At 29.4% G+C, this 13,562-nt stretch overlaps 2 protein-coding genes across 2 annotated transcripts; one reads left to right on the top strand and one right to left on the bottom strand.

Annotated features, from left to right (window-relative positions):
- Positions 1 to 13: 13 nt before the first annotated feature.
- On the top strand, positions 14 to 300 carry LOC122627973. The gene has a single exon (XM_043809688.1). The coding sequence runs from the start codon at positions 14 to 16 to the stop codon at positions 266 to 268; it is 255 nt and encodes an 84-aa protein (XP_043665623.1). The 3' UTR covers positions 269 to 300.
- A 5,013-nt stretch (positions 301 to 5,313) lies between these two features.
- Positions 5,314 to 10,317, bottom strand: LOC122627645 (pyridoxal-dependent decarboxylase domain-containing protein 1). The gene is made up of 10 exons (XM_043808937.1): positions 9,964 to 10,317; positions 9,641 to 9,826; positions 8,856 to 9,269; positions 8,480 to 8,761; positions 8,334 to 8,405; positions 7,997 to 8,233; positions 7,577 to 7,921; positions 7,208 to 7,493; positions 6,860 to 7,117; positions 5,314 to 6,773 (listed from the first exon to the last, which is right to left on the bottom strand). The coding sequence occupies exons 1-10, from the start codon at positions 10,027 to 10,029 to the stop codon at positions 6,523 to 6,525; spliced, it is 2,397 nt and encodes a 798-aa protein (XP_043664872.1). The 5' UTR covers positions 10,030 to 10,317; the 3' UTR covers positions 5,314 to 6,522.
- Positions 10,318 to 13,562: the final 3,245 nt, after the last annotated feature.

Genomic DNA, 13,562 nt, shown 5'->3' with positions numbered 1-13,562 from the left:
ATCGCAAACTAATATGAATCAATTCCGATCATTAGTGAGGAACAAGGCGCCTAACATTCGCATACAAGATCAAATGCAAGACCAAGTGAGAACGTTGGATAGAAATTTCACTCGTAGCCAGTTTAATGGTACGGCGCAAAATAATGCTGTACCTAACATGTACGGTACATATAACAGAGCACATGGAAGACAAGAAAAACCAACGGTAGCTACGTTGAGTCAAGTACAGGGTAGCGATCCTAATCTATACGCTGTTACGGAACTTTAAGCGACCTATTAATAACACCAAAAGAAAAAGAACAGAATACAGTCAAAATAAAAATGACCATTATGAGAGAAAACGAATAAATACGGTCTAACAAAGCAAGGAATTTCTTAGAAAATGATTTGAGTAAACGCTTCTGGAGTTCCTACATGGATGCTTGAACGAACGAGATCTTTCGTTGATTTATGTAAAAAAAAAAAAAGAAGTGAAGAAATGTAAGAAGAGGAGAGGAAGGGTGATCAAACATGTCTCGGATATTAGAAATTACAGAGGCGTGCTATATTATATATATACATATATATATATATATATGTGTGTGTATATATATATAAAATTTTGTATTTGTATATCATGTACAGAAAAAATAGGTCAATCCTTCTACGTTAGTCCTTTTCCAACCGACGGCCATTACTGTCTCTCTCTCATTCGAGATACGTGATCTAGAAAATCTTCGGAAAGATCATTAATCCACGAAGAAAATGATAATATCCAGTGTATATATATGTGTGTGCGTATATATATATATATATATATATATATATATACACACATATGTACATATATATTTGGTCATTGTTATTTTCAACTCATGATTTACAGGAACGTAAAAAAAGAAAACAAAAAAAAATTTATATTCTAATCGCATATACAAATGAGAAAGTAAACTTTCATATGTTCTAAACTCTTATCGATAACATCGATCCACGATATCTAATATGAAGGAGATACTAAAAGGACAATTTTTTATATCTTTTTTATATTTTTATTCATGCGATGTATAATGTGAAATCCGTATTGATTTTTTGTGAATCATTCTGTAAACTTGTAACGAGTACGTAATACGTGTGTGTGTGTGTGTATATATATATATATATGTATGCATATGTATGTATGTATATATATATATATATATGTACGTATATATAGAAGAGAAAAGAAAACAAAAATATAAAACAGATCAGTGGTACATACGTATATTTATCATCGTTAATATTTTAAGTCTGGAACAAAATGCAGCACTAAATGACGAATCTGAAGATTTTTACGAGCAACGCACTCCCAAATGAGAATTTTTATTAAAAGAATAATTCGCGATATACTGCCAATACTCAGGCGAATATATATATATATATAAAAATATATATACTTTTTAAGTACAAATGTAACGGAAGCACACGCAACATACACAAACGTGTCGATCAACGACACGTTCTTTTTTCAGTTTTGATACGACTAGTGCAAAGTTAAAATTAATAAATAAATAAATAAATAAATAATAATAATAATAATAATAATAATAATAATAATAATAATAATAATAATCGTCTGATGTATCAGCAAGTCGACGCATAACAAAAAAAGAGGATTTCAAATATTATATAGCCTTTTGAAATTTATTTACCACAAGGTAAATAAATATACATGGCCTTTTGTGTGGAAGTATTGGAAGGGCAGATCTTTCTTACGTGTTTTTGTTTTTCAATCGTAAAGTAATAATAGTAATAATAATTAATAATGATTATTAATAATAATTATAATAATATTAAAGAAACAAGTAAAACAAACAATACATATATATATATACATACACACACACACACACACACGTACACATATACGCACCACACGAATATATACAGACAGAAAAATACTTAAGCTATTGAATTTTCTGCGGAGCGCAGAGTCTTCCTATAAGATGTTTAACAAGTCTAAACAAGACCTAAATAAATAAAAGATTAAACGATTTAAATGATAAGTTATCAACGAATCTGTGTAGATGACTTTATATTCCGCAAATAATTCAGTAAACTTGTAAATAATATATTAATTTCTTAAGATAATCGAGTAAATGTGTAAAGTGTGATAATTTGAATCTAGATGTTACGAGTTTTAAAACAAAAACATAACAAATACACGTTATTCTGTACCTTCTTATTTCACCGATTTTCCAAAATAAAAAAAGAGGAAGATAGAGAAAGAGAGAGAGAGTGCCATTTCAGGAAGAAAGAAAGAAAAAAAGAAAGAAAGAAACGTTCTATCATAACTGTAATTTCCAGAGTGACTTTAGGATCTTATCTTCGATATAATTCGTAAAAACATTACCATTGCAATATTAAATATACAGAGTAGGTGTAAGAAAGGTGAATGCAAATAGCGAAAGTTTCATCGGATGTAAATAATTGTAATATTTATTAAAGAGAGAAGAGAGAATCGTAGCGCATAGGATAGTAACATTTAGTTTAGTTGAACATTAATTATAAGTAATCGGCGATTAATAACATTTGAGAAGCACATGCACACACATACACATATACACACATACACATACATACAGCACGTACGCAAATCCAAAAAACGAACTATGCGTGCTGTTTATTTTGCTGATAGAAGGCAAAGTATCCTAGTCACTAAATAAAACTTGTGTACGTTCGTTTAAACGATGAAAAGGAAACAGGAGATGAAAGATTTAAGGAATAAAATAAAATAAAAAATGTGAAAAGAAAAGATCTTGCCAAATTAACAAAGGAGCTCAATTTTTCAAACGCAAAGAGAAAACAAAGAAAAAGATACTAAACTCTTTTATCAGATAATTGTACTATTACTACTATTACTATATCTAATATCATTGAAGCTACATTAGATACGAGCGTCAGACACAGGCCCATACCTTTCTTAGATCTTTAAGGGGAGAATATTATTCGTGAATAAATAAAACGTAAAGTGTAACACGACTTCGTTCTAATTCAGTGTTCTGAGATATCACTGTAGTTTAATAATAATAATAATAATAACAATAATAATAATAATAATAATAATAATAATAATAATAATAATAATAATAATATTTGCCAACGAGTAATTATGATATTAGTTATTTTGTAAAAATTATATCTTTTTTTTCGAATTGTTTTTCAATTAATATTAATGTAATTAATATCAACTTACATATTTTTGTATATATACATATATATATATATGTGTGTGTGTGTGTATATATGTATATATATATATATATCGACAAACAATTTCATTAGAGCTAAGCTTTATTTTTTAATTACGTAAATTCATATTTAATTAAATTTTATTCATACATAATTAACTTAATCGTGCAAATCATTCATTTTTAAGTCTGTAGAATTTGAAATAAAGTTTCTAACTTTAATATGAATTTCTAAGCAAGTTCAAAATTTATTTAAATATTCAATCCTTAAAATATATTCACGCGCGCGACGATTGCCTTGAATAAAGGGAAAAAATGAGATCTATTAATGATAATAGATATAAATAAATAATGAGAAAAAACTCGGGCGATATCGAAGAACACTGATTATAATAATTTTAAGAATAGTGACGAAAAACTTAGAGAATGAAAATCGTCTCTGTCGTTGAAGACTGCTGCAACACGCGCAAACGGGATCAAATACACAGAATTGTCCAAGTTAACAAAGAAAAAAAAAAAAAAAATGTAATACAATACTTAAAAAAGATCGAAAAACTCAAATGTTTAACACAGTCCAAAAGCGTGTATAATAACACGTTCAAAAATATTTTTCTGAATTGCTCAGAAGAGAATGGAAAAGCTACAACTGAAAAGTAAAAGATAAAGCTAACTCGATAAAAAAGAAATCATTGATTGGTCCAGTCAAAAAAAGAATTGTGCACACAAGTTTGTACGGATACAGTGACATCGACTATTTGCAAGTTGATGAAAGCAAAGCTAGGAAAAGGAAATATTGTTAAATTCTAAATATGCGAGAGTCGTACGTACGTAGTCTAGACGATTGTTGATGAAACTTTTATTCTAATCGTTTGTCAATTTGTACCATTAAAAAAGAAAAAAAAAATAATACCAGATTCTGAGAGAGAAAGAGAGAAGAGTTAAGAATCACTTTTTCTAATAAGTACAATTGCATTTAATTCCCGCTAAATCGTTTTTATACAAGTGTGTATGAAGCGTCGGGTAGAACACATGAAGAAGATAGAAAAATTAGTAAAAGTTGAAGAAGATGTACGAAGGGATACGAAGGGCGAGAAAGAGAAAGAGAGAAAGAGAATTAATTATTTTCGAAAGAATTGATAGTGGAAGTAGTATAATTATAGGACACAAAGAAATATCCATTTTGAATTGATGCATTGTCTGATATGAGCCTAAAACAACTTATCACAATAATTATTAGCAATCAAAAGAAAAGAAAAGAAAAAAAAAAAAAAAAGGAAAAAAAGGAATAATAAAAAAGAAAAGTCATTGACGAATAAAACAAAACGTATTACACATCGATTAAAAGTACGAACATGTGATAATATATCATTTATCATCTTTTACTTGGATTCTGAACGACCTAAGCTTTTGTGCACCCTGAAAGACTGATATTGTATGATTCAAAGCGCTGTAATCATTTGTTTAGATTTTTTAACAAGCGATTAATTATGGTAATATCTTTAAAAACCTTTAAATATGTTACATTGATACATCGTTTTTTTTTTTTGCAACGTTTCGACGTTTTGAAATGCATATATATATATATGTGTATGTATATATATATATATATATATATGCATATTTGTCGGTCATGACATGGTGAACTTTTTGTTTTCCCATAACGACATTGTTATAATAGAATCTTAAAGCGTTACGATACTAATTTTTAAGAGAGTAAGTTATATATGTGAATATATTTTGTGTTTTTCTCTCATTGCGCGAAAGAGATTTACATATTTACAAAGTGTGCAGAGGCTATTGAAAAAAAATGTATTATAAGTTAAGATTTCAATAAACGTTTCTTTTTCGTCCGCGCAATATAGGTAACTTTGAATGAAAATCGTAGTAAAGAAAATTATTTCAAGAGTATAAGCCGAAATCTGTCACTGGATGACATTTCTGTGAGTTACAATTGTGTGTAATTGCCATATGCGAGATTTAATTCCTCCTATTGTAATGGTATGCGAATATTGCAAAAAGAGAAATAAAAATATAAATAAGATGCGTAGATTGTTTTAAAAAATTCCTTAAAAATCCAATTTTTCATACTTTTTATAACGTTGTTATGTCAATTACGTATTTTAATATTTATTTAATAGCAATACTTTATTACAACTGTTTGGTACATAAATATACATACAGCTTAATTTATTTTATTTATCCGTCAACAATGCATGATTATTTCATAATGAAAACATTTTACCTCAATAATTGCACTGGAACTTTATACAAATTCCATTATGCGTGATTAAATGTTATTTAATTTAGCAACATTTGAAAAATTTTAGCTTGCTTCACTGTACTTCTAATGTCTTTGGTGATTTATTTTTTTATTTCTTGAATATTTCAATTACCGTTAAGAAACTTAATTACGCTTTTCCTTTTTTTATTTCTTTACTTAACAAAAAAAAAAAAAAAAATAAAGAAAAAAATGGAATAAAGGAAATATTTTTTACATAGAGAAGAAGATTATCAAATATACGGCACTTATTAATACTCAAAGAAATCACAATGTCACGTTAACTTATCGCGAGTTATTAAATATCATTTATCGTTCATAGTTGTGCTAGAAAAGCATTATATTTTCTTATTAACATTAACGTGATGAATAAAAACAAATTGATCGATATTAGGAAATATTACAATTTAATACAAAAAGAAAAAGAAAACAACAAATTTTATTATAAAAATGCATTGCCTGGCCAAAAGAATGATAATTAAAAATCTATTATAACACTTTATTTGTCATAAATATATCTCTTTGTTGTTATTCATCAAGTTTATTCAAATTAATCTTATATTGAGAAAATAATGTAATATTGTTTTCAATGATATAGAAAGAAAGCTACTGTGCTATGAAAAAGATGTATCACCAGGCGATTAATTATATAAATTCGTTAAAGAAGTAATTTGATACACTTAATAAGTACACGGGGCCAAGGATAATTTAAAATTGAATTAGACTGACAAAGAAAATGTCTATAATAAAAATTTCCGTAAAAAAGAAAATCTACATTTTAGAAATTTAAAATGATTTATAGCTCTTATATAATCGCTTAAGAAGCAATCAGCAATCTTTTACTTTACGATGTTGTTAACAAGCTTTTTAATATACAAATTTTGGAATTAATACTTCACTCTATAAATAGTAATGTATTCTTTTTTTGAAAATATCTTACATAATTTTTATAAATTCATTGCTTACCTGTCAAGTCCACTTTTTTTTATTATTTGAAGAGAGAAATCATTGTTATATTTATAACGTGTGTAATATTTACTACGATTTAACTTCACTAGATTCTTCTTTAACTTGAGGATGACAAGTAGTATTTGTTATTACCGAAATACTTTTACCACTTTGAAGACTGGAATGACTGGATGATCGACTATGACTTTGGCTTCCAGCTCCAACAGGTGTTTGTACAAGTGGTTGAGGCGGTGTTCTTGCACCAGAACCATTGCTATTGGTTGCGTTTGGTTGTAATTGCATATGATACTTATAAATATTTTCCGTACTCTCGACAACTCCTATTTCGAAAGAAAAGAAATATGCATAAGAACAAATATATATAACCATCGAATTTGTTAAACTTATTAAATATGCTTATTCGTACCAGCTTGTAAATTTAAACTGCGTCCACGCACTCCAGTTTCTTTAGAAGGAGGACTCCACCAATTGACTAATGTTCCTACTACAGGTACATGCCTTAAGATACCCTCTTGCCAAAGTTTCTCTGCATTTTCTCTTTCTAAATCTGTTTGTGCTGCTTCGATACCTCTTTTAACCACTTCTGATATAGTATCTAATAATTTTGAGCTCGCCTCTACCTCTTGCCCTACTTGAAGAACCAAAGACAACAATTCTGCTACATCTACAAAGCACGATACAAATTATGATGTAATATAAAAGTATGGTCACTTAGATAATCTAATTAATCAACTGATACTTATAACAAAAGAACCTGTATCTTGCGTAACCATGCCAAATCGCACACAAGCTAATCCATCTGCTCCTTCGCCAAGAGAAAAAGCAGCATCCGTACTCCGTAAAGCTTCTACCAATTGAGTATTTAATTTATTCAATTCCTCTTTAGCCTGATCCGTCATAACATGAATCCAAGTTGGTGGAGCATATCTAACACCACCTAAGCCTGCCCAACCTGGCATTTCTACCAAGTGTAATGAATCGTTCTCAGAAACTAAACGAACGAAAGTATCTTTGTGTTCTACTGTGGCCAATAAGATTTCCTAATGATAAAACATGATTATGTTTCATTGTAAAAATATATTACATAATATTCTTATTATAATAAAATTTAGATTTATCTTACTATCTGTTGCTCCAGGCATGCTACTACATTATCTATATCTTCAGAAGTCGGTGGTTGTTCAGGACTTTCCAAAGGACAAATGCGAATAGCGACACCATGATGTTCGATTTCACAAAGTTCTATTTGCACATTTTCTATATCCCTCTGCAAGATTTGTCCCAACCAAGAATTTAATTTATCGTAATAAGGCGGTACACGTTCCAGGGTTTGAGGATCACGATCCGCAGGCACAAACTGAAAAACTAATGCACTCGAAACAATTTCAAATATTTGTGAATTGTTAACAGGGTTCGCCAAAAGATCGTTTACTGTATATGATCCTGATTCACCACCAGGTACTTGACTCTGAAATAATTTTATTAAATTTTGTTTAGAAAATTTCTTTAAAAACTTATTTCAGTAAATATGTATGTAACATACCAATAAATTAATACAACTGAGTTTTTTAATTTTATTATACAATTCTTCAATTGCTGAAAAACATTGTTTAAACCTATTCTGTACACCATCTCTACCTAGAGCTTGCAATGTACACCACAAAGGTAACGTTGGTAATTTTCTTGACAACGAATCTGCCATTAAGCCAGACATAAGGGATAATGTTGTGTCTCGTGTAGTGGGCCTTCCACCTTTTGTATCTGTTAATCTATACAATGTCTGCGTAATATTAATTAAGAAAAAACAATTATTACTTCTTACCAACTATTTTTCCAATCAGATCACAATTGAATTAGAAACGGAATATTTAAAAGGATACAACAACTGGTAACGATGGTACACCTAACCATATACCTAATGGTAAAGTAATACTATCTGCGATCTTTAAAGGCTAAAACAAAAAATATATATCATTATTCATAAACTTATTATTCACGTATACGTAAAGAATATTAATTCAATTACCAGATCTCTTGTAGAGTTATTCAATGCTAGTGCTGCTAAGGAATGACCTCTTAAATGAAGCCAAACATTATACTTATCACAAATTGCACGCAATCGTGTGATATTATCACAATGTCCTGTTAATACAGACCCTGCTTCCGCCAAAACTAATAGTGGTGTTACATTATTAGATTGCGTATCTTCTGCTAAACGTCTTTCTAAAGCAGCAACATCCATACTATAACGTGATCCGAACATAGTATTATGAGGAATAGGTCTTACACAATGAAGTGGTAAAGAAAGCTGTAATCGAAGAATTATTATCACATAATATGCAAGTATTTTAAAAGATATTATTCGTGCATTAAATTGTTAGATAATACCAAAATTTATGTACCTGTCTACACAAATGCTGAACGACAGCTAAAGGGGCAGCTACTGAGCTATAAATAAGAGGTGACGATGAAGCAAGAGCTGTAAATCCTTCTTCCATATATCTAGGATATTTACGATGTAGAGCTAGTCTAGTTACTCTAACCAATCCTTCCAAATGATCTTCATGGAACGAAGAAGCACAATCCATAAACCGAAAAATATGACTAAGCCATCTCGTTGTGTCTGCAGCTAAGCGGCCAGCTAATCTTTGAGCATGAGACCTTGGAAGTGCAACTGCATAAGCAGAGATAGTATGTGCTATTAAAGCTAGTTTCGCTGTTTCCGTCAAAGTAGGTAAATTAGTAACTTGACTATTCGCTTGTTCTCCCGTATCATCTTCTGTAGTTTGCGGTGCATCTTCGTGAATAACTAAATCCTGTGAAAAGTTAAAATAATAAAAAATAAGAATACTATATAAATTCTCATTTAAATTCGATCATCGATCATACCAAAAATAGATATCACAAAATTCCATCAAATCAGAAACAAGATTTTGAGAATTATTATTAAAATTTGCAAACATAATGTGATAGATATTATTTGTGAAACTCAATTTTAAAATAAAATCGTCAACATTCGAAATTGCCTCCAATGTACAATCTCCAGTATAAAACAGTCTGATAGTGGTGAACACGCGACGAATAACCAATAAGAAGAGAAGTCTAAGCTATGGGAACCAATCATTTTCTCACGTTCGCAAATCTAACCAATCATGTAACAGCAATGGCGTCCATCGAGTATATTTACCTGTATCAAACTTAATATTTCTTCAGGACTTTTTGCACGCGAAAGAAAACCCGAAGTATTGTTCCATGTTGTACCACCACCATCGGCAGCTCTTTCAACAGCTTCCTCGAGACGAGAAATCACTTGCGAAGCTTGAAATTCAAGCGTACTTACATCGTTCGTCGTGGACCCGCCTCCACTACTGACCTGTCAAAATTGTAGCGGATAAATAAACCGCGTGTAAAGATACGTTTACATAAAAATCAAATCGTCATATTCGACATGATATTTGCCACTTTCGCGTTTCACACACACACCAAACAATATTCTCTATTTTCACGCACCTCGAGAATATTCTGCGTTATATTTTCCATCGTTGCTTTATCGTTTGTCTCTGCCTCCTCGGCCATCGTGGCAGTAATCGTGGCGCAGTGACGTTGTCACGCGTTTCACGGCTCCCTCTTCACTGTCTCTTAACCTTTATTGTATCTACTTTTTTTCTTCGCTATCCGTTTTTAATAATAATTCAACTTTTACACTGAGATATCAAAGATTTGTCTTGTCACGTGTTCAACACCGTCGAAAGATACGAACAGTTTAGTTTCTAAGAATTTATACACCTCTCTAGTCGACACTCTCACATATCTCTCGCTATTAAGGGGGCGCCAAAATATTGACTGTACGGCACTTATTTTATCGATATGACCGCTGTAGCGCTAGTAGTTCGACTTTTGTGATAATACACCGCTCTACCAATCTACTGTTATAATTTACGAACGAATTCGTGAAGAATGAATTACGAAGATATATATTTTTGTATTAAATGTTTTTTCTTTACAAAATAAACGTCGAAATGTTTTATACATATATTTTATCGATTTTGTGATCATTGTGTAAAAAATAACGATAAACAAAATTTTGATATTGATATAAGAGGAGAGAGTGTTTCATTTGATATTTCTAATATTTGTATATGTATTAAAAGAAAATATGCTTGAATGGAATAATTAGATGATATAAGAAATACGATAGAACGATATTAATATCTTTTTTATAGTTTGACAATGAAAAAAATATTCCATACAATTGCAACAATTACCGATGAAAAAAATATATAGATGTACATAAGAAACTATAATATTTCTATCGCTCCATTTGTATTCATTATAATTCATTTATGAAGTTTTTCTGTTTAGTTTTCCTGTATATCGTTCATTATCATTGTAACAATACTTTCCATAAATTTTTGGCTTATAATACGGCAATAAATAACTTTCTATAAAGTATATAATAAAGTATTTATAAAATATGCAATATCTATATTAAATTCATATTGGTAACAAATTCTTTATTTCACGAATTGGAATTACTTTGTATTCTTCAGCGAACTTCAATAATTTAATAATGAAACTTATTTTATTTTTATTGGTACTGTTTCTTCTTTCTCTTATAAAAGTAAAGATTAATTATAAAAAGCTTTACATTTTGCGGACTAATAGTACATAAAACACTTTATAAATTTATATAAATATTTAAAGTTTAGCAGCTACAAAACCTCTTATAGAGATGACATTATAGTTGTCTAACAAACATAGTTGCTTTTTTAAAAGGATTCTTTTCTTATGCGTTGACAAGGATTTACGTTATAAATTCTCATGATAGCACTTTCTGTTCGATTTTTATGATCGAAAGCTCGTTTGAGAGATAAAGATTTTATACACGAGATTATGTTTTTAGATTTTTGAAAAATGTTATTTTCTTTATTAAAATTGTTCGACAATTTTTTGTAGTAATTTTTAAAAGTAATTTTCCTGCAAGTAAAGGCTTATTTAAGAAACTTAGGAAGATAATCTCGTATAGAAAAACTTTATCTTTCGAATGACTCTATAATCATTATTATCGGACAAAAATTGCCATCATAAGAATTTATAATGTAAATCCTGTTTTTAGCTGTTTTTCTTTCAATTTACGAGGGCTCAGTGGCGCTAATTTTCATTCGTGTCGAAAAATCGAAGCTTCTTCCCCCACTACGCACCTACATTTGATGCTTTGAATGATGGTCGAAAGAAAAAGAAATGATTCGTAATTCTTTAGAATATATAAAACGTGAAGAAATATTTCTACATATTTATACTATTTCAAGCAGTTTATCACATTTCCCTCGAAGCGTGTGTGACTTCAACGACAGGTACGGACAAAATATAAACTATAAACGCGAGTGAGTAACATTGTTCCCACCATATGTTTATCTTATCGGTATATAAACTTGTGTTGGTTATATCCCCTTCACACGTGTATAATAATCAGTTTCGTGTAAATTAAAGTAAGCAATGTTATTAGTAGACTGTGTAGTTACATTTTTCAATCTCTCGTACGTATATCTATTTTTAATAATAGTGTCCATGTGCAGTGATCTGTGCTATATACGATATCGATATGCATTTGTTTCACGACAAAGAATAATAAGTATAATTGATACATATAATAAATAGTTAATTTAAATTTGCGACAAAAAGCAAGGTTTTGTCGAATGTTTTGTCAAAAATAATTAGTTAAATAATTAGAATACTTATTATATTACACGTGCGTGTGTATGTGTAATAATAATAACAATAACAATAACAATAATAATAATAATAATAATAGTTTTTTATTATTGCATAAAGTATTCTCGAAAAAATACCATTTCTTAACAGGATTTTATTTAAAGAAAATAAAGCTTTTTTAAAAATTCGAAGATTAAATCTTCGTCTTTAAGATGAAATTTTGTTCATCAAAACTACTATAAAATGACGAGTGATGAACAACTCTTTAAGAATAAAGTTTGCAGTAATCTATTTTTCAGGAAACTGCAATCGACAAAATAAAAAAAACAAGTATCGATCTGTTTTATCGATTGTTTTATACGATAAGATTTTAATAATAGGCTTAGTAGATAAGTTCTATTTTACCGATTACTAGATGTGTAATAATCTTTTATCGACCAATATAGACCAAATAAGTAGTGATTTCTATCTTACCGATCAGTAACTGTAAAACTTGTTTACTTACCAATGGTGCAAACCACCAGTCGGTAATAATGAAATCTATTTTAACAGAGATCTTTGTTCTCCTTTTTGAACGAATTCCATGTATCAACTCGCCTGATGGTTTTCGTGAGAATTTTCAAAAGATCATTCGATTCAACAGTTTTCGATAATTTAGAGTTTGAGTGAGCCTTTGCTTTATTTCAGTAAAACAAAATATTTATTATTTATATATATACCTTAGGTCTCTATTTGTTAAATAATAACACCTTAAGTTTGATATTCGTCACTCGTTTACACTCGTCTGAAGTAATTATTGATATATTCGTTTCTGATTATATCATTAACGAAGTTAATAATTTACTGTACATATAATCAGTAAAAGTAATGCAATCAATATAATCATAAAAAATAATTAATAGATCTGTAAAAATTTTGCATACATTGGTATTATTATTCCATTAATTTTGGAATAGTTGACATGTACTATGATTCCTTTCATAAATAGAACAAAAAAAAGAAGAGATTAGCATCGATTAAAAGCAGAAGTAATTTTTTTTACTAATTCCTTATTTATTTATATTGCTTCTTGTGTATTCCTTTTTCTATTTCGTAAACTATAAATTATAAAATTTATCCACATTGCATTCCATATTATCTTCGTATCTTCTGAAGATATTTTCCAACTTAACATCACTGTATTTGTATTAAATTCGAGGAAACTTGGAGGTTCGTGCGGTCTGAAGGTAAAATTGGCGGTATTAATGTCTCATTAAAATGAGTTAGCAAATCCAATAGAAGGATCGTTTTGAAGAGACGTTAAGAAGTTACGATGCATCCATAAGTTGGTTAAGAAAATTAGAAAAGAGGGATGGCGCGACGTTAAACTTCGGCTAATTATCAGCAAACAACCTTAA

This window comes from Vespula pensylvanica, chromosome 3 (assembly GCF_014466175.1).
Source record: "Vespula pensylvanica isolate Volc-1 chromosome 3, ASM1446617v1, whole genome shotgun sequence".
Classification (NCBI taxonomy): Eukaryota; Metazoa; Arthropoda; class Insecta; order Hymenoptera; family Vespidae; genus Vespula; species Vespula pensylvanica.
Note: the sequence above shows the minus strand (reverse complement) of the source record. Positions and strands in the feature narration are given on the sequence as shown.